The 19,386-nt window shown below is 39.6% G+C and overlaps 1 protein-coding gene across 4 annotated transcripts in view; it reads left to right on the plus strand.

Moving 5' to 3' along the window:
- Nucleotides 1–9,295, plus strand: part of PTCH1 (patched 1) — a 75,807-nt gene extending 66,512 nt beyond the window's left edge. For 2 of the 4 annotated variants that reach the window (XM_073344957.2, XM_073344959.2), the window contains 5 exons: nucleotides 95–237; nucleotides 3,185–3,284; nucleotides 5,056–5,310; nucleotides 6,463–6,994; nucleotides 8,958–9,294. In XM_073344957.2, the coding sequence (XP_073201058.1) occupies nucleotides 95–237; nucleotides 3,185–3,284; nucleotides 5,056–5,310; nucleotides 6,463–6,993 (1,029 nt within the window). In that variant the 3' untranslated portion in view covers nucleotide 6,994; nucleotides 8,958–9,294. Of the gene's footprint in view, nucleotides 1–94; nucleotides 238–2,984; nucleotides 3,002–3,184; nucleotides 3,285–5,055; nucleotides 5,311–6,462; nucleotides 6,995–8,957 lie in introns of those variants that run through there. The other 2 variants (XM_073344958.2, XM_073344960.2) reach the window with 2 other exon arrangements.
- The last annotated feature ends 10,091 nt before the right edge of the window (nucleotides 9,296–19,386 follow it).

A 19,386-nucleotide genomic window follows, 5' to 3' on the forward strand; every position in this document is an offset into this window, starting at 1 on the left:
GCAAGGGGAGGAAACCTGCATGCTTTGGGACAGGCTGAGAGTTTTGAAAGACTGTGTACAAAGAAACGATGACATGGAATTTATTTTTTTATAGGCATTTTTAACCGCCATAGGAGACAAGAACCGCAGGGCTGTCCTTGCATTGGAGCACATGTTTGCACCAGTATTGGATGGAGCCGTATCTACGCTGCTTGGAGTGTTAATGCTTGCAGGGTCCGAGTTTGATTTTATTGTCAGGTAAAGCATCTCTTGACTTTTTTTATTTTATTTTTTTTAACGTGTTGATATTCGATGTTTGGTCATTTCAGTGTATCTGCTGTTTTACTACTGTGCATGCTTACATGATGGTCCTGCTTTACTTTTGCTTTATTAACTTGTTACATGCTAGTTGCAGTAATACTTCCTTTGCTGACATTGGATTAAGTTCCAGGAAAAATTAGACTCCAGGCCTAAAATGAAACAAAAGGGGTCCTCTCTTGCCTCTTTGCTCAGTTCTGAAATAAGTTAGCTCCAAATACCTAATATTGTCCAATGGTTAGCGGGATTTGACCTTTAACCCAGACTTTTCATATGTACAGCATTTTGTGTGGAAGGAATAGGAAGAACTATAAACATCCTGAAACTGACACTCTCTTTCCCTCCCTCTCCCCTGTTATCCCTGTATGAAGTTTGCAGCACGTTTTAACTGACAAAAAAATTGAAGCCCTGTTTGGGATGTAGGAAACCATAAGCGTGAACACAGAAGTTTGTATTAAAATTTGTAAAGCAAAGCCTGAAGACCTGTTTACAGCTAAAGGGAGGCTGTTTCTTGTGGATTTAATTAAGAATGTGAATTTGTCAAGTATGAGAGGAGAGCAATTTTTTCTGTTGAAGGGAATTTGAGAAGTGCAATGAAATGGATCCTATTCTACTCCAAACAACCTGTGGAGCTCTGCAAACTGGCTAATCTTAGAAGTAACACTGGTTCTTTGTGGCAGACTATTGCCCCAAAAAAAAAAAAAGCAGGACTGGGGTAGTGCTGGACCAAACATTCATGGTCTGATAGATGACTGGACTGTTCAGACTGAAGTGAGCTAGATAAATAGATGTAAACTAAATCAGGTCATGTAACAAAAAAAATGTCAAGGCTATGACTGAGAGACTAACTATTAAGTTTTAGCTGTGTGTGCGTGTATGTAAGAGAGAGAGAGAGAGAGATTTGGAGACGGCAAGGAAAGGAAGGTTATTTCCTTGCCTAACAAGAATTGCATGGATCATAGCTTCATGGCCTTCATAACTACACACTATGTACCCTTAAGTGCAACTTCCACCAAGTCTTCTGTGTGTCTCAGTTTTTGTTGGTGGTGAGGGAATGAGGCAGAACTATTCAGTTAGGGCCTGCTCCTATAACATGCTGAGCACTTCACAGGATTGGGTTTTTCCTGCAGATTGAATGAAATTTACAGTAGCATCTTTGTTGTAATACTCTACATATTGAACACATAAGCAGATAGTGTGCACATTTTCATGACATAGTAAATGGCAGCATGTAGTCTTGTTTGATTCCAAATTGGGATTTGATATTTGCTTAACAAATAAAAGGAGCCTTTCACATTTTAAACTTTTGTTGTTTAACTTTGTCTTTGCCTATCAGTTTCTTTTTTTCTAGCACAATCTGGCTTCAGTTCCCCTTGTTTTTCTCTAAGACAGATGTAAAATAAATGAGCAAATCTGAAGTACTATTACAGTGAGTGAAGAAGACTCCAAACTTCCGGAAAGGGATAGTTTAGCCCATCAATGTGTTTAGGAAGATTAAGTAAATTAACAGACATTGTATATGCTAAGTGGCCAGACTTGTAATCAGCCTGTTTATTCTAGTGTTAGATGGATGAGATGCAAATGTGTTTTAATGCCTGTTGTTGATACATGTCCCAGCATGAAGTTCTGGTAGTTTATATTAGTGAAGGAGATTGGTTCCTTGATTTTGGTAATGCAGATCAAAAATTCCAAAATGTTTACAACAGCAGGATAGTTGTAGTTTTACAGGAATCTAATATATTTGATCAGATGTGGAAACATAGGCAATAAAGTTTGTCGCCTGCTAAACAATGTTATCAGCAGTGGCGCTATTATTAGGAAACTTGCCCCTACTTTTCCTCCTGCACCCTGACCATCCAAAAATTTGTCCAAGACTGAGCCCTTGAAATCATTAGTTGCAACGCAGCCTTGAGTTTAGTCTGAACTCCAGCTGTGCCGAATACCAACTAGTAAGGCTTCCCTTTTACTGACAGGTTTACCTTGGTATTCATGAAGGATCCCAGACCTTAGCCCTCAATGGTGGGAAAGGACAACCACTTGTGCACTTTCCTCGTCCTCCATAGTACTTCAGCCTTTATGTTTGAATTGGCTGACGCAAAACAAGAGTATTCAGAGATGCTAAATTGTTCAACAAAAGATTAGCCTGCAATGCAGCTCTGCCATTGTGGAGTGCTCTTACTCAGTACAATGCTGAAGCTTACTACAGAATGGGCAGCATTTTCTTGGCAGAAAGCTGGTTCCTGTGTTCTAAAAAGGTTGCAATTTGAGCTATTTGGTAAAACTGGAACTCACAGAATTCTAGGCGGAAAGTTGTGATTAATGAACGGCGAGGGAAAGCCTTACCTGATACACTAGAGATTTAATTAGAGATTCCACTGTTAGATGCAGAAGCATTTCACAGTGGATTAGCTGCTGGGAGAAGTGGGCTTCTTTTCCTTCTTGGCTAAATTGTTTAAATTCTACACCCTTCACTTCATTTGTTTGCTTCTGCTGGGTTTTCGCTAATGGGGGCCCCTTTTCATTGTATTTGTGCTTTCAGTCCATTCAGCCATTCAGTTCACATTCCATATTTTTGTGTTTGTGTAACACATTTATAAATAACATTACATGCCACAAGATTTTGGTAAATTAACAAACTGATTTTTTTTCTTTCCTTTATCAACTAACACTTGGGTTGTGGAATGTAGCTTCTCTAATTCAAAAGGTACTAAATAAATACATTTATTAATTAAAAGTCATGATTTTGTACAATATTTTTAACGTTTCTGAGACTTGTATTAGCATATTTTTTTTTAAAAGTTACATTATTTTGGGGAGTAGTATGCAATCTTCTGTATGTCTAATGGTATTCATGGCCCTTTTCTCCCTGTTTTAAACAATATTTCAGGTATTTCTTTGCTGTTTTGGCAATTTTAACTATTCTGGGAGTTCTAAATGGATTGGTGCTGCTTCCAGTTCTTCTTTCATTCTTTGGACCATATCCTGAGGTCAGTAGTTACATTTATGAGCAGAAGAAATGAATGTGTCCTTTTTTTCTTTCTTCCCTAGAAACCTATTATTCTCTTTGTAATTCTGATTTTTATTTAAGTTTCTTGCTCTTTTTTTTGTTTTATTTAAAAAAATATATTAAATATGGTTTCTTTTCTTAATTTGATATTCTTGATTAGTAATCAGAAGGTGTCTTGTATAATAACCAGTGGGTTGGAAGTTGTCTCTTTGATTTAGATACAAATGCATGATTTAATTAGCTTTATTTTTAAGCAGAATTTCATGTATTAACTATGCCCTAGGAGCAGGGATTTCCTCAACTTCTTCATTCTACAGGCCATTTTGTGAAAGAGCTCCTTTTGTAGATCTATGTTTCCTCCTAACACTCCGGCCCCTCCGTTGCTTCATTCTCAAAATATTTAACTCAGCAGACCACCAGGAAGGGCTCCACACACCAGTGGTGGTCCACAGACCACAGCTGGAGAACCACTGCCTTAGGCCACAAGTCTGCAAAAGGATCCTCCCTTATCTGCAAGTACACTCTTGTGGTATCCTGTTGGCTTTAGTGAGATCCTGGTCCATGCGGTTGATCCCTTTGCAGGATCAGGGCCTTAAACCATCCAGTGCAAATCCAGCAAGAGAGCATTCATAGCCTTCAAACTTCCACTTGATAGCTCATTGGGTATATCACAGTTACCCCTCTAAGGCATGATCATTGAGTTTTCTCTAGTGTTATTAAAAGAGAATAACTTTATGGCTGTGTGCATAGTGTGTGTGGAGATATAGATATGGGGGAGTGTGTGTGTATATATATATATATATATATATATATATATATATATATATAAAACACGCTCTCTCTCACACACACACACACAGGGCCAGTGCAACCAGTAGGCGAACTAGGCGATAGCCTAGGGCACCAAGTGGTTGGGGGCGGGAAAAGCGCGCTCCGGGGAGGCGATGGAATGGAGGTGAGATGGGGCGCAGGGAGGGCCGCCTGCAGCAAATAACGGGGTGGGGGGGCAGCGCACAGGGGAACCACTCCCCGCCCCAGCTCACCTCTGCTCTGCCTCCTCCCCTGAGCACCGCCCCGCTCTGCTTCTCTCCCTCCCAGGCTTGCAGCGCCAAACAGCTGATTGGCGCCACAAGCCTGGGAGGCGGGAGAAGTGGAACAGCGGCGGCATGCTTAGGGAGGAGGCGGAGCAGAGGTGAGCTGGGGCGGGGAGCTGTCGCACAGCACCCCTGCCGAGGTGGAGGGAGGGGGCGGCTGGGAGCTACTGCAGGGGGGGCACCTCAGGGTGGGGGGGGGGCAGGGAGCTGCCGCAGGGCTCCTGGGGCAGGGTGGGCAGGCACAAGGTGGAAATTTCGCCTAGGGTGCGAAACATCCTTTCACCGGCCCTGCACACACACAGAGTACTTGCTATTATGTGTTTATCCATCTGTCTATGTACAGACACAGAACCATATTTTCTAATGGATACACACTATACACAGTCATGGAATTACCCTTTTAATGACATACCAAGAAATATATGTAATATACACCCTTACACATCCAGACATTGACAGGAATATATATAATTATGTTCACATCCACAGACAGCGATTGTGATTCTTTCTTTTTGGTACAGCTCTGTGCACCGTAACAGAGAATGCAGCAAATAATAAATAACAAAATGGTTTTGGTGACAAGAGTAAATGTAGTTTGGTGAGGAACATTTTTGTTGAATGTTAGTAATTATACGGGGGCTTAATTATCATTATTAGGTTTCTCCAGCTAACGGACGGAACAGATTGCCTACTCCATCTCCTGAGCCTGCCCCTAGCATTGTGAGGTTTGCACTGCCACCTGGACACACAAATAATGGATCAGATTCATCTGATTCCGAGTACAGTTCTCAGACTACAGTGTCAGGAATCAGTGAGGAACTCCATCAGTACGAGGCCACTCAGAGCTCTGGTGCACCAGTCCACCAAGTAATAGTGGAAGCAACTGAGAATCCTGTCTTTGCCAGATCTACTGTAAGTAGCCCACATGTTGGTTTGGGGGACAAAAGGGAGGAAGTTACTTCGTTTTGGCTTTTTAGAAGAATTTGTCTCTTTCAGTTTGTATAGCAACGTTTATATTCTGACTTCTTTTTTTTTCCATTGTACTTCTGGCTGCAACTGGCCCAAACTTAAGAGCACTTCCAGATGATGGGTGCTCAGGCTTTTTCACCCCTTCATTTAGGAAGGAAATTTAGATAAAATGGTGGTATCAAAGCACAGCGCATTTTCATCAGTAAATGGCTTTGCAGTATACTGGCTTGAGCTGGAAGTGCAGGACTGGCAGGTCCTTTGCTCCAGATGACCTCTGTGAAAGAGAAGGGAAGGGACTCTGGAATTAATGGGTCTCCACCCAGAGCCACATGGGCTATCTTCATACTATATTTCTCTTCCAGTAATACATTTTAGAGGATAAGGGCTGGTGCAGACCAGGGAAAGAGTGTCTCACGGTTTCTCCAAACCTTGGGTCTGCTGTGTGTCAGCACAGTGCCCAAGCCCTAAGCCACTGGGCCAGCATAACTTTCCTTTCAAAGATAAACTAAAAAGCTCCGTCTCCTACCCCCCAGGATGCTGCACGCTGAGCTGCAATGCGGATCTGTTTTTGTTCAGCAGAGGCCTAAAAATAGGTACAAGCAGAGCCACATTTGAAGTTGGTCACGGTTTATTGACTGATGTGGCCGCTGTGCTTCACGCTTTTTACAGAGATCCAGAAACCAGATTTCTGCAATCTATACAAACTGTCCCACTAACATCCTGTGTATGTACCCCAGCTGGAAGAGAGTCTTTGCCAAAGCCCAGCAATTTTGGTTATTGAACCACTTAAGTTGTAGTGCTTGCGATCTATCCCTTTCAAAAGACTGAGCAGTATGTGGGAGGTATACATAATGCTTTCAATGACAGTCCTGTGTTTATCTGCAAAGTTGTACTTCCCAACGGCTTGTAACAATTTTGGGAGAGAACTGTCTTTGAAAAAGGCACAAATAAGACTCCAGAATGCTTCACTTCTAGAGATAGTCCAGGACCGTGCACTTCAGAGTTGTACCAGGGAAAATATTTCCATAGCATGTGCAACTTCTGTTTACATGCTTTAGGGCAGAGATTTAACCGCGTATCTCATTTCATTTCCAGGTGGTTCAGCCAGAGACAAGATGTCATCAGCCAAGTCCAAAATTACAGTCTAAGCCAGAAGCCGGCTCCCAGCAGACATGGCATCATAACAGACAACCTAGACGAGAACTGAGGGAAGGAGTACGACCGCCCCCTTACAGGCCGCGCAGGGACGCTTTTGAAATTTCTACTGAAGGGCATTCTGGACCTAGCAATAGGGACCGCTCGGGCCATAGGGCTCGCTCTCATAACATTAGAAGCCCAGTATTCACTGCCATGGGTACTTCAGTGCCAGCATACTGCCAGCCTATCACTACTGTGACTGCCTCCGCTTCAGTTACTGTTGCTGTACACCCTGCTGTGCACAGCCATAACTCTCATGGAGGAGGCTTTCCATCTTACGAAGGATACCATGAAACTGACCATGGAACATTTGAGGACCCCCATGTGCCTTTTAATGTACGTTGTGAGAGGAGAAACTCTAAAGTAGAAGTAATAGAACTGCAAGATGTTGAATGTGAAGAAAGGACAAATGGCAACAGCTCAGATTAAGGTACATTTTTGTCCTTCCCAGACAATGGTGTGGGGCGGGGGAAAGGAAAAAGACAAGAATTTCTAAGGTATCTTTCCTCCCAGCTGCTTTACCCTCTGGGCAGCAATGACTGGCATTTCCCACCCATAAATATCGGTGCATTTTGCATTAGAAAATAAGCTTGGGTGAACCAACAATACTTAGCCCTTGACCTCTTCAGAGTTCTGTGCAAGTATTAAAGTAAATAGTACTATCCCAATTTTTCAGGTGGGGAAATTGAAGCAGAAAAATTGGATGTATCCATGGTGCACTCAGGAAGTGTAATTGCAGTACCTGCAGGCATACCTGAGCAGCTTTGATCCAATTAGCTTGCTAAAAATAGCATTGTAGCCACAGTGGCACTGGCAGCACCATGAGCTAGCCATCCAAGTACAGTCCCGCCCAGGATGTTGCTCAGGTACTCATGGGGGCTAGCCTATGCCACTGCAGCTACCCTGCTATTTCTTATGAGCTGGTTAGCTCAGAACTAGCTTGCTTATGCCAACACGCACTGCAGTTCACCTCCCAGTTGCAGCATAGAATACCCATTGTTCAACTTGTCCAAGGCCATGGAACAGGAGTCAGACCTGGATTTCCTGGTACCCAGGTATGCTCAGATCATTCAAACAGGCTGCCTCCTAAAATCTCACACATAACAACATTTGTTGGGAAGGAGTAAAACCACCAGTTACTTACTTTCAAAAGAAAGTGACCCTTGAATATAATGTAGTAAAAAGAATATAAACTACTTAGCCAAATCCTCTGGTGCATCAGAACTTCTATAGTTCTGCTGCACAGTGCAAGGCAGGCTGAAGGAAGTATTTGTACGGAGATTACCCACATTCCTGCACAGTGTTGCTTTAAGTGGGCTCGGTCCAAGCTCTCATGAAGTGGAGTTCTGTGTATGTGGGCATGTCCAGTGGGTTGCTGAACAGGAACTGAACAAGTCGCCCTGTATGGGTGGAGTGGAGCTGCCACTATTACAGGCTTTGGGCTTTGGTAACCATCACTGAGTTGCTCTGTGAATGCTCCTTAGGTTTGTCAGAGATAATTCCTGACCCTTGAGGATTTGACCCATAAAATGAAAATGAAGGTAAACTCTTCCCCCTCCTCCATCCCCAATGGCTTTGAGGTGATAAAATAAAGATGTAAAAATGAGAGGTGTGTGTTTCAGAAAACATTTTTGAAAGAAATGAAAATGTTTCATGTCATTCAAAATTTTCTATAATTTTGGGGGGGAGGGTCCACACACACACACACCCAAAATAGTTTTGGAGGTCACTTTCTCACTGTTACTTTTTTCCCATCTGAAAAAAGGTGTGAAAAAATATGTGTGTTTTGTCCACAGAAACAAAATGAAATTTTTTGAAAAGTTTCAAAGTGTTTCATCACCACACAAAAAACGTTGAGCAAAATGAAAATTTTCATTTTGGATGAAAAGGTATTTTCCATCAAAAATTTCCAAAGGGAATATTTGACCAGTTCTAATTAAAATACTTTGCACTTCTAAAGCTTCTATCCAAAGATTTCAAAGTATTTTTATAGTTCTGTACGAATATATCCTCACAGCTCTCCTGGGAAGATGGCAAGTAGTGGAATCCCAAGGAAGTGGATTCTGAGGCAAAGAGAAGGCCAGGTTCAAATTTTCCAAAAGTGGACACTAATTTGGGTACCTCAGTTGGTGTCCAATTTGAGATGCCTAAGACCTCATTCTCCTGCAGCTTCCATTGACTTTAATTGAAGTCAGGTACGCAGAAATGGAGGCACTCAAAATTAGTGGACATTTAAAACATGACATCTGTGACAGAGATGGGAATAGATTCCTGATTTCCTAACTCTTGGTCCTGTACCTTAACCACAAGAATCATTACATGCATTTTGGGTTGGTTTGGTTTATGTTTCTTAAGCTTTAAGTGAACAGTTGTGTTTTCTCTCTTTTGTAAAGGGTAACAACTGAAGCAAAGAAGAGGCCAAAGATGGGGAAACCTCCTCTTTCCAGAACTGCTTGAAGAGAACTGCTTGAAGTTATGGAAAAGGACATGCTGCATCAGGATAACAGTTCACTGTTACTGTAACCTATTGTATTATGTTGTTAAATATTTCTATAAATATTTAAAAGGTGTACACATATGTAATATACAAAGGAACAATGTAAAGTAGTATAATCTGGAGTTAACTCTTGTTAATAGAGTGGGACAATATTGTTTGTGTTCTGTACTTATTGTACATTGATCTCTGTGCCACAACTAAGATTAATCTAGTCTTAAATTTCAGCATATGTTGCTGCTGCTTAAATATTGTATAATTTACTTGTATAATTCTATGCAAATATTGCTTATGTAATAGGATTTTTTGTAAAGGTATGTGTTTAAAATATTTTAAAATTTGCATTTCACAACCCTGTGGTAGTATGAAATGTTACTGTTAACTTTCAAACACGCTATGCGTGATAATTTTTTTTTAAATGAGCAGATATGAAGAAAAGCACGTTAATCTTGGTGGTTTAAGTAGGTTTAGCTATGTGCAGGTTTTGTTTTGCTGTGTGCATGTGTGTGTATGTATGTTCCCAGTGTACGGTAGTGTAGGTTTTTTTTACTGTATGGTAACCCTTAGTGGGCTTATTAACTCACTGATGCTGTCAGAGTCAGGATTTCCCTATTGCTAAATGCCAGTGAAAAATGCCTTGGCACGTAACAGAATCTCCAGACTGCTATTGTCAAATGGATGATTAAAATAGAAGAGAGGACAGGAGGTAAGGGCATATGGATTCTATTACTAAATCTTCCAGTGACTTGCTGTGTGTGACTTTGGGTAAGTCACTTAACCTCCCCATGCCTCAGTTTCTGCATCTGTAAAATGGGTATAATAATACTTACCTACCTCCTAGGGGTGTTGTGAGGCTTAATTACTGTTTGGAAAGTGCTTTGATATCCTTTGTGAAAGGTGCCATGTAAGTGCAAAACATAATCATTTCCCTTAACTGCAAAGGGTGTTGGGTATTGAAAGTTGCTAAAATCCAGTTAGCATATGCCTTTGTATGTACTGATGCCATATTTTGATATCGATATTGTAAAATAGAGTGGTACTGGAATAATATGGTTGTTTATTACAGTAACGGCACAGTTCAAAGCAATCTGGCATCCCTCATCACTTTATTTACATGGCAGAAAGCAAGTTAATATAAAGTGACAAAAATTAGAACTTTTTTTATTATTATTTTCTTCATCTATTTTCACTTCTTATTTTACTGATCTGCTTGATCCAGGACCATAATAATTGACACCTAAGGCCTGGGGTGATTTTCCACCCACCCCGCTAAGGTAACTCTTACTGCATTAGTACTTGTAATTAAAATAGCTAAACTGAACTGGGAGCCCTTCATGAATCTAATTTAGCTTCTTTTCTTTTTTTTAAAGTTAAAATTGAATTTTTATTTATTTATATATATAAAACAAATATTCAGTTTAGAAAAAACACAAGATCTGTGTTTCTAAATACAAAATTGGCCACTCCAGGCCAGGCATTGTTTGATTGGAATTTATACTTCTCCAGTAGCTGAAAGGCTCTTTTCCTGCAGGCCTTCCCAGCAAAGTGGAGGACTATGACTATCATGCACAAATTGTCATGCCTTTTTTGCTCCCTTGAAAACACTTTGACATGAGGCACTTGTTTACAGGTATCCAATGTGAACACTAAAAGAACAGCTGATGAGCCTGGCATTGTCCCATTGGTACATAAGCTACTGTTTAGATGCACACTAAGGGTTAATCCCGTAACTGCCTACTGGTCCAGCTCACTGTCTAACATGAAAACTCTTAATGACAAAAAGACAACAGGCCCCAATTTAGCACTAGCAGTGTAGTGACCTCAGATCATAAAAACTCTGCAACAAAACTGTATGATACTAATTGGAAGCTACCTTCAACTGCCAAGTGTACGTGTTACTGTGTCAGAGGTCACTATGGCTTCCCACTGATATTGCTCTGGTATCAGTCAGTCACTCCCCCACCCCTTTACTTTTTTTTTCTTTTTTTTTCTTGTAGATGGTGGGAGGGAGGGAGGGAGCAAGGAAGAGTTTTGATGTCTCATCTCTTCTCCCCTTCTTCCCCCCAAATCCTTATTCTGTGTGTTTGTGCGTGGGTGAGCTGTCTGCTTTCTGCACAATGTAGACCTTTTCTCCTATAGTCACATTGGCAAAGGGAGAACTCGGTGGCTGGCAACTTTGTGTTTTATGGTTTGTTTTTTAACTTTTTTTAATCGTGGGTGATATTTATATTTTTGTATCATAAGAATGTTTTCTTACAGTATTTGTCATGCCAGTTTATAACAAACAAAATGCAGGGATTTTATTTCTATTGGAAACACTATTACAGCTATGTTTTTACTTTTAATGGAATTTTTATTTGTATAGAGTGCTTACTAATGTTAAATAGGAAAGAGTATATAACATTTACATTAAGGACTCATTGTAGGTTTTAGTGTAAGGAGTAAAAAGGACAAAAATATTCAAACTGGGTCTCATTGCCTGCCTATTTTGGCAGGAGTGGGTTTGTGTCATTTCAGTTACAAAGATAAAAGTATGCCATATAATTTATTTATATGAAAATTTATTTTTGTAGTGTACATAATAGTCATCAAGTCTTTTGACAGAAGTATATTTTTAAAGAGTTTATATGTAATGATGATACCATTATGTTTTGGAACATTGCTGAGACATGATTACAGTGCACACTTTTCATTTTAAACCCCATTGCGGAAAAAGAAAATGTTTAACAGTGTTGAGAAAGAAAGAGAGTGTGAATATTCATACGATTCTGAATTGTGTTTTAGTTACCATTTGTGATCTAGTGTGGTTCTCATTTTAAACCTGGAGTGGCAATTGTACAAACTCTCTAAATATTAATGTTCAAACACTGATAGAAATTCTAACATGAATAAAAAATATTATAACTTATTGATTACGTATTTGGTGTTTGTAGAATGCTTTTTTTACAGTAGCCATAAGCTATGTAACAGAAAAGTAGCAATCGTTCTTGGAAGTGTAAGTCGTATGATTGATCCAATTTACTAGATTCTACAGTCAAAGGCTTCAGAATTAATGCACCAGTTCTTACTTTTTATTACCAGAGTTGGGCCTGAGCCAAACATGAAAAACTGAATCCTGCTTCTGAATTTCAGATCTCTGTAACTGGCCAAACCAAACCCAAGATCTCGAATCTCCCAAACTTGGGGTTTGAAACTGGGATCCTCCAGTGTTCAAAATATTTGGAATCTGTGTTCAGATTTGGCCCCTTCTGGAGGTAGATCCAAGCTGTAAACTCCAATCCAAACTACAGATGCCAGGTTTTGGTTTGGCTTCCTCTCTGTTTGCTCCTACCTCCCTTTGTATATGTAATATTAGGCAAAACTAGTCTATCACCTGTGACACTGTGGATTATTAATTGCATATTTTTCAACCAGAACATGATTTTGCATAAACATACAATACTTACAATACATCCACCGTTTGATTCTCCACTCACTTTAGTGGAAGACATGATCAGGCTCTTGGTTTATTCACATTCAGTCTTTCAGTGCCAAATACCTATTTTCCTTTTTTTATCCAAGGTGATATTTATAAACTGTCTGGAAGATGAATTGTAAATTATTAATTTGGTTATAATTTAAGGACCTGGATGGCAAACCCTACTCACATGTACTGTCATTGCTCACATAAATAGTTCCGTTGCAGTCCATAAGACTAATTGCAAGAGCAAAGAGTCAGAAAAGGTTTGCATTGCTAGGACTTATATGTATTATAACCAGAGCTAGGAGAAATTTTGTGTGCAAATAGTTTTGTTCACTGAAAAATGCAGATTTAGGTTAACCAAAACTATTTGTGAATTCAGGTCAAATTTGGTGAATATTTTTGGCCAATGTTTTAACTTTTCATTTAAAAAAATACATTTTGTTTCAGAATTTTCCCAAATTTAATTTAAAACACATTTTTAAAAGTTGTTCTAAAAAAGATATAAATCTGAAAAAATCATTGTGGGTTAAACAAAATATTTTGCTTCAACAAAAATAGAAATTATTATTTCATTAAGAAAAACAAAAAAATGTTCATTTGCGTTTGATCCAAAGTGAATTTTTTAAAAAATTTTCAATTTAACCACTGAAACGAAAAAAATCAGTTATTCATCCAGCCCTAATTATAACCCATAATATAGTCAATGGTAAGTAAAATCCTGACCAGTTGGTAATGCTAACAAGGCTTTTCCAGTCCCAGTAATTCATGAGAATCATTCAGTCCATCGAACTGGAAAAATATTAATATGCTGACAGCCAGTCAGAATGGAGGATTTTTCTTTTAAAATCCCATTTTGCATTAAAAAATAGCTCTTTACCTTGTATTACTCTTCATGGTTATATTATAAATGACACATTTTCTTACTTTGCGTTTTATTAACCTCAGGTAAAACTTTACTTAGATTTTTGTTAGAAATCAGCCGTATTTATTCAAGGCTTAAGTAAATATGTGGCTGAATTTTTGTTGGCATAACGCATATATTTAACAGCTCCAGGAATGTTGCGTACTGCTAAACTGCAGCAGCATTGATATAGAAACAGGTGTTTCATTTTTGGTAACTTACCTCCCTAATGAGAATCTGAGACACCAGCTGCTTATATCTGAAAATCACCTTTGCCAAATTTTAATTACTTTTAAACACTGACACAAGTAATGAGAACAATTACTAGTTCCCTAAGCCATTTAATTATTCCTATCCTATTTGTTGCAGTCATGGTGGACCCCATTACTGGCCCAGGATGCATGCCAGGAAACAAGTAAGTGGCTTAAAAATACTTTCCCATTCTAACTTTACATCGTCAATTTAGCTAATAAAAATTAAATAAGACGGAGTGTGTACTCTCAGTTTCTTAAGCTAGAAAGCTGAAGGGATACTATCATGTTTGGACAGATCAAAGTGAAAATGCAGTCAACCTGTGGGGCCATAGCACAAGTTAAGGAAGCTTGCCCCTCACACTTTGGCTCTATTAACAGTTGAATTCAAATCAAGGCGCAATCTACAATAACGTCTTTGGGGAAATCTCACATCATTTCACTACTACCACCGCAGTTTCATCAGTGGGAACATAAGTATAGACAGAGCACTGGCATTTTTATCGTACCAGCTAAACCTGCTCTGCTCAGATTTAGTTGATACATGCTAAAAATCCTTGGGCCGTGGGCACACTAGCACTTCCACCACTGTCTCCACTGGTGCAGCTCCACTGGTCATAGTGAGACAGTAGTAGATTCCCCAGAAAGGCTAATGTAGACACAGCACATGCTAATTCACAGCTATTTTTTAAAGAAGGGTTTTGCTCCAAAGATGCTACTGACTCACTGGCTCATTCAGTCTGTAGTAACACTGGCCCCAGTCCTCCAAGGTATTTAGGCATCTAATTCCCAGTATTATGTGCTTACATTCCTTTGAGGATCTGGCCCAGTGTCAACAAGAGAGGCTATCTGAAGGGCAATTACAATAGATAACAGACACCTTAACAGGTTCATGAAGAAAGTGCTGCCAGACACCAGTGTGCAAATATAGTCACTTTTTATTACTGCAACAAATAGCATTAAGAGACAGAGCTCAAGGCATAGGGTAAAAGCAAAATAAGATGACAAAATGTAGCACCCAGACAATCACTGCTCACTTCAGCACCCGGCCTCTTGTGAGGAGACCATTTCCCAGAATTCCATACTTCCTATTTCACATGCTTTAGCACTCAGCTTAGGAACTCATTTCCCAGGATACCCTTCAACTGAGCCTCCACAACCCTGTATAAAGCAGCTTTTAAACCAGGCCAAAAGAAGGAATCTCCACAAGCAACAGGGGAGTAGATTCACCCATCAGGTAAAACAACATATTTAAATTGTGTTTTAAAACGTGGGTGTAAAGAAAAGGTTTTTAACTCAAGGAATTGTTCAAATGACCAATCCTGGCATTTTCCTCTCAAACTTTGGGTTTTGGAAGCACCAGACTTGTAAAGAAAAGGTATCTGGGTAGTCCTCTAAGAAAAGAGGAGACAAAAACAGGAAACCAAGCATTTATTACTCAATATGCATGAAGGAATAGAAAAATGGAGGTTGTTACAGTACCCTTTTTCAACCCAGGCATATGTTACCACTGGAAACCTCTTCTCCTTGTGTCATGAGTGTATGTTCTTAGTTCGTTGTACAGAGGAATTGAAAAATTCTGGGTTGGGTTGGAAGCTAGGGTCCCGTTGCCTGAATGAGCTTTGGATCAGGTCTCTAGTTTCCCACTTAGGAGGCTCCATTACCTCACAGACACTTGTACAGCAATTATTGTTTATTGAGTACATCAGTTAATTTTCCACGGGTCACCAAATATATGTCAGATGACAAATGACCTTTAGTTACCACCAAGCTGAGCTGGCTTCAATCCAATAATCTAGAGGTGAAATTATCCAATTATCCTTATCCAGTTACAAAGTTCCTAGGACATTCATAATTTTAAATAGAAAATTTACCTCTGTGAGCCAAACAGTTTGTTCTATCAGATAATGTGAGACATAAATTGTTTATTAGTTGTTAAGGCCTGGAGTTGAGCTCCTTATTTCAGTAGAACTACTGGTGTGAATAACAGTTTACCAACGTGAATAAGGGCCTCACAATCTGGCCCTAAATAACAAATAAATGGGATAAAAAAATCCAGTCAGGCCTCCATTTCATGGGGGAAAGTGACAATGAATTATGTCTGTTTCCTAGTAAAAGACATCGTATTAATAGACAGCTACATTTTAGTGTAGAATATTTGCTTCTGTGATAGTTTTTGAGACCTGCCTGTAAAATAATAGAAGATTCTAATTTAACAGAATAAACAACCAATATTTTATATTTAAATAACCAGATAAGCATAACATACTTACCTGGTCACACATGTTGAAGTGTCTTTATGTTTAGTTATAAGGGTGGGAACTAAATGGTAGTAACAATTTTTATTTTGAATAAGTATTATAAAGCTTTCTGATCAGGCATATAGCAAAATTATTTTTGTTCTGGTTAGGCTCTGTTAACCTGTGAAAGTCACATAGTGAAAACTGAAAAATTCTGGTGGTACAGAAACTGAGTGAATGAGTCTAATTTATCCTTTATATAACCCTAGTAAAGTCAGTGCAGTTATAGCTGGGATGAATCTGGCCATTTTATTGAATGAAGAGATTGTAGTAGAGACCTACTAAAAATTATTCAGACCTTTAGAAATTTCAGGGATGGGAAACCAATTAAGAGTAATGGTTTCTGACTTTAAAAATAAGCAACTTTAACATTGTTCTATTTTGTCAATTTAATTTTTTCAAACTGTGTCTCCATACTATAGCCAAGCACTTCAGAGTAACTTGGGGGAAAATATGTGTGTAGAAGTGTGAGGGTATTTTTTACATACACAAAAAAAAACCCCCACATTTGTCTGTGAAAATGTTAATCTATTTTAGAAAACAAATTCCAAATGAATTTTAGCGTACGGATTTAAGCCAGCTTCTGAGAATGTTCTCTAGCATTAAGGTTTTAATGCTCCAAAGTATTCATTACAGTCCATTGAAGCAGTAGTCCACAAACTAAGAAGGATTTACACGATAGTCACTTATGGTTCCTTAGGAATTATTAAGAAATCTTTAAAAAAAATTCTTTATTGAAATGAGCGTACCAGGAGTATCATCGAGATTCTTGCTTTATGTAATGGGACCTAGATTGTAAGGCTGTGATTTCTTGAAGTGTTTAAGCACATGCCTAACTTTAAGTAAGTGAGTACTTCTATTGACTTCAGTAGGACTGCTCATATGAGTAAAGTTATTCATGTGCATGATTCAGTCCATTGAGTATAATGAAACAGTCTTTTTTACACCATTGTGTCCAGCTAAAGATTTCATTTTTTTCTCAGTAGTCTTATTTCATTTCATGTAAACTAGTTTTTCATTGGTGATACTCTGTGAAACTTCTCAAACTCATGTACTGCTGGGGGCCTTTCTGATTTCCATTGTCATGTAAGACACAAATCTGCAAAAAGAAAACCAATATGCAGAAATGTCTGCTTCTGAGAAGAAGCCACATCACCTTCAGGTGGGGTGTCCAAGAGACCCATTCTTGTATCCAATAGGGAATTTTCATTCTATGCCAACAATTCATTCATAATTTGTTTAATATTTTCTCAATATTGTATAGTATCACATAATTTCACCATATGTGTATTAAATCAGAATTTTCTGTATTACATTTCCAACATTGGTCTCTCTCTGTTTCCATTTCTTTGAAGTCTTATAAAGCCCACAATTCAAGAAAAATATTGTACTTTAACTTTTATGACCCAGATACTGCCACTTAGGCCTATACTGGGAAGGGACCCTCTGCATAGTGATCTCCCCTTTTCTGCACAGAAGTGAGACTCCGCTACCTCTTCAATGTTGTTCTCCTCACATCTTTTCCCCAGCCACTGTGGAGACTTCTCCATATGGTCTGGGCTCTGTCAAGATTCGGAGGACTGAGAGAAAGTGTAGCTGGGAGGGGATCAGGGTGGATGTACATTGTCCCCACCATTGGCCCTACAGAGATTAGTCAAAAAGAGATAATTCATCTGTAGGATTATCTAAGCCTTATTCTTCTATGGTGACTCTGGTCCTGAAGGCAGCTGCTGCCAGGAGACATCCATGGCACCTATCTCCAAGGGTGCTGTACTGTCAAGGACCCAATAGTCAGAACTACCTTAGAAACACAAGGCCTCTTGCACACCCCTGGAAATGCCAACCAGCGAACCAAGCAGGTGCCTGGGGCGGCAAATGTAAAGGGGCGGCAGGACGTCGGGTTCTGGGGCGACAGTCCGCCCTTGCCAGCAGCGGGAATTCAGCGGCCACTCCACGCCGGGACGGGACTCATCTTCGGTTGCCAGCAGCAATTCGGCAGCCGCACCATAACTCCGCCTCCGTGTTCGGCGGGCAGGATTCCGCCACTGAGCGGCAAGTTTGTTTTGTTTATTTTGCTGCTTGGGGCGGCAAAAACCCTGGAGCCGGCCCTGGTGTGCAGCAAGGACCCTCCTGGGAGGGTTCCATGGGAGAGGATGATCTGAGCCTGTATACTTTATTACGTTTTGTGTTAATGCTCACAGATTCTCCCAATATGATTGGAGTCCCTGAATATATTCCCCATACAATTTTGTGGATCCAGTTTTGCATGAGTTATATTAATAATTATATCTCAAGCATAAACAACCATGTTAGTTAATCACATACATTTAACATAGAATATTCTCTCCCATTAAGTAACAGTGGTGAATTTAGATGTCCAGGACAGGAAATGATTTAGACCCCCAATCCTACAAACACTTACACATATGCTTAACTTTACTGCTGCGAGTGGGACTACTCTCATTAGCACAGTTAACCATATGTGTAAGTGTTTGCATAATGGGCAAACTTAGTGTTGTAAGTATTAATTAAAAAATGAATAAGAAAGGAAATCCAAGGCCTCTGTCTGAACTGCATTGAGCTAAATTCAGTGCATTTTGGGAGAGGAGATAACAGAATATGCAGTACTATATATACATACTATATAGCATGTGTGTGGGCTCCTTGCTTGTGGAGGCAGCCATGCACCATACCAACCACAGAGGTTGATATAATTTATGTTTGCCTGCAACTTCCCAATGCAATAGCCTAGAACAGCCAGAGGGCAGTGTACTCTGATCACTCATTCCTTCCACCATCGTGCATATACTTGGGGTTGAGGGCAGGTAGGGACATTCATTGGAAGCCTCATGCATTATGGGAATTCCCCTGGAGGCTGGTTCTGCCAACTTCATAGGCCATTTTTGTCAACAGAGCTGACATAAAGGGGCTATGGCATAACTGAGAATCGGGGTGTGAGTCTTAAGCTGCTAAAAAGATTTTAAATACTTTGATTCAAAAAGATCAAAGCTTACCTATCAAGTTAACACTGCTTGCCTTACATTTCTTGGATTCTGAATTGCCATTACAAAATGGTATTACAGGATTGTAGTGCAGGAGGTTTTAGGAAACCATTTTGACAGGCCCAGAGCGTTTTTAATGTTTTACAAGTTGTTAGAAAGTGTCTCAGTAGGTGCAGGATACTCTGGTATCTTTGAAATCTAGACACCACTAGAAATCAGCACAGGTTGTACAAACAACCCAGAGGTGGACTGGGGCCGCATGGGCCATGTCATTCCCAGCTTACTTAGAGACTTCTCTATTGAACCATTGTTATATGTTGTTCACTAGAGGTTACTGAAGTTTTCTGAATGGATTTTTTTTAAAACAGCAGATTGACTTGTTTCAGAACTGAACTTTTTGTGAAAAATGTT

This window comes from Lepidochelys kempii, chromosome 5 (assembly GCF_965140285.1).
Source record: "Lepidochelys kempii isolate rLepKem1 chromosome 5, rLepKem1.hap1, whole genome shotgun sequence".
Lineage (NCBI taxonomy): Eukaryota > Metazoa > Chordata > Testudines > Cheloniidae > Lepidochelys > Lepidochelys kempii.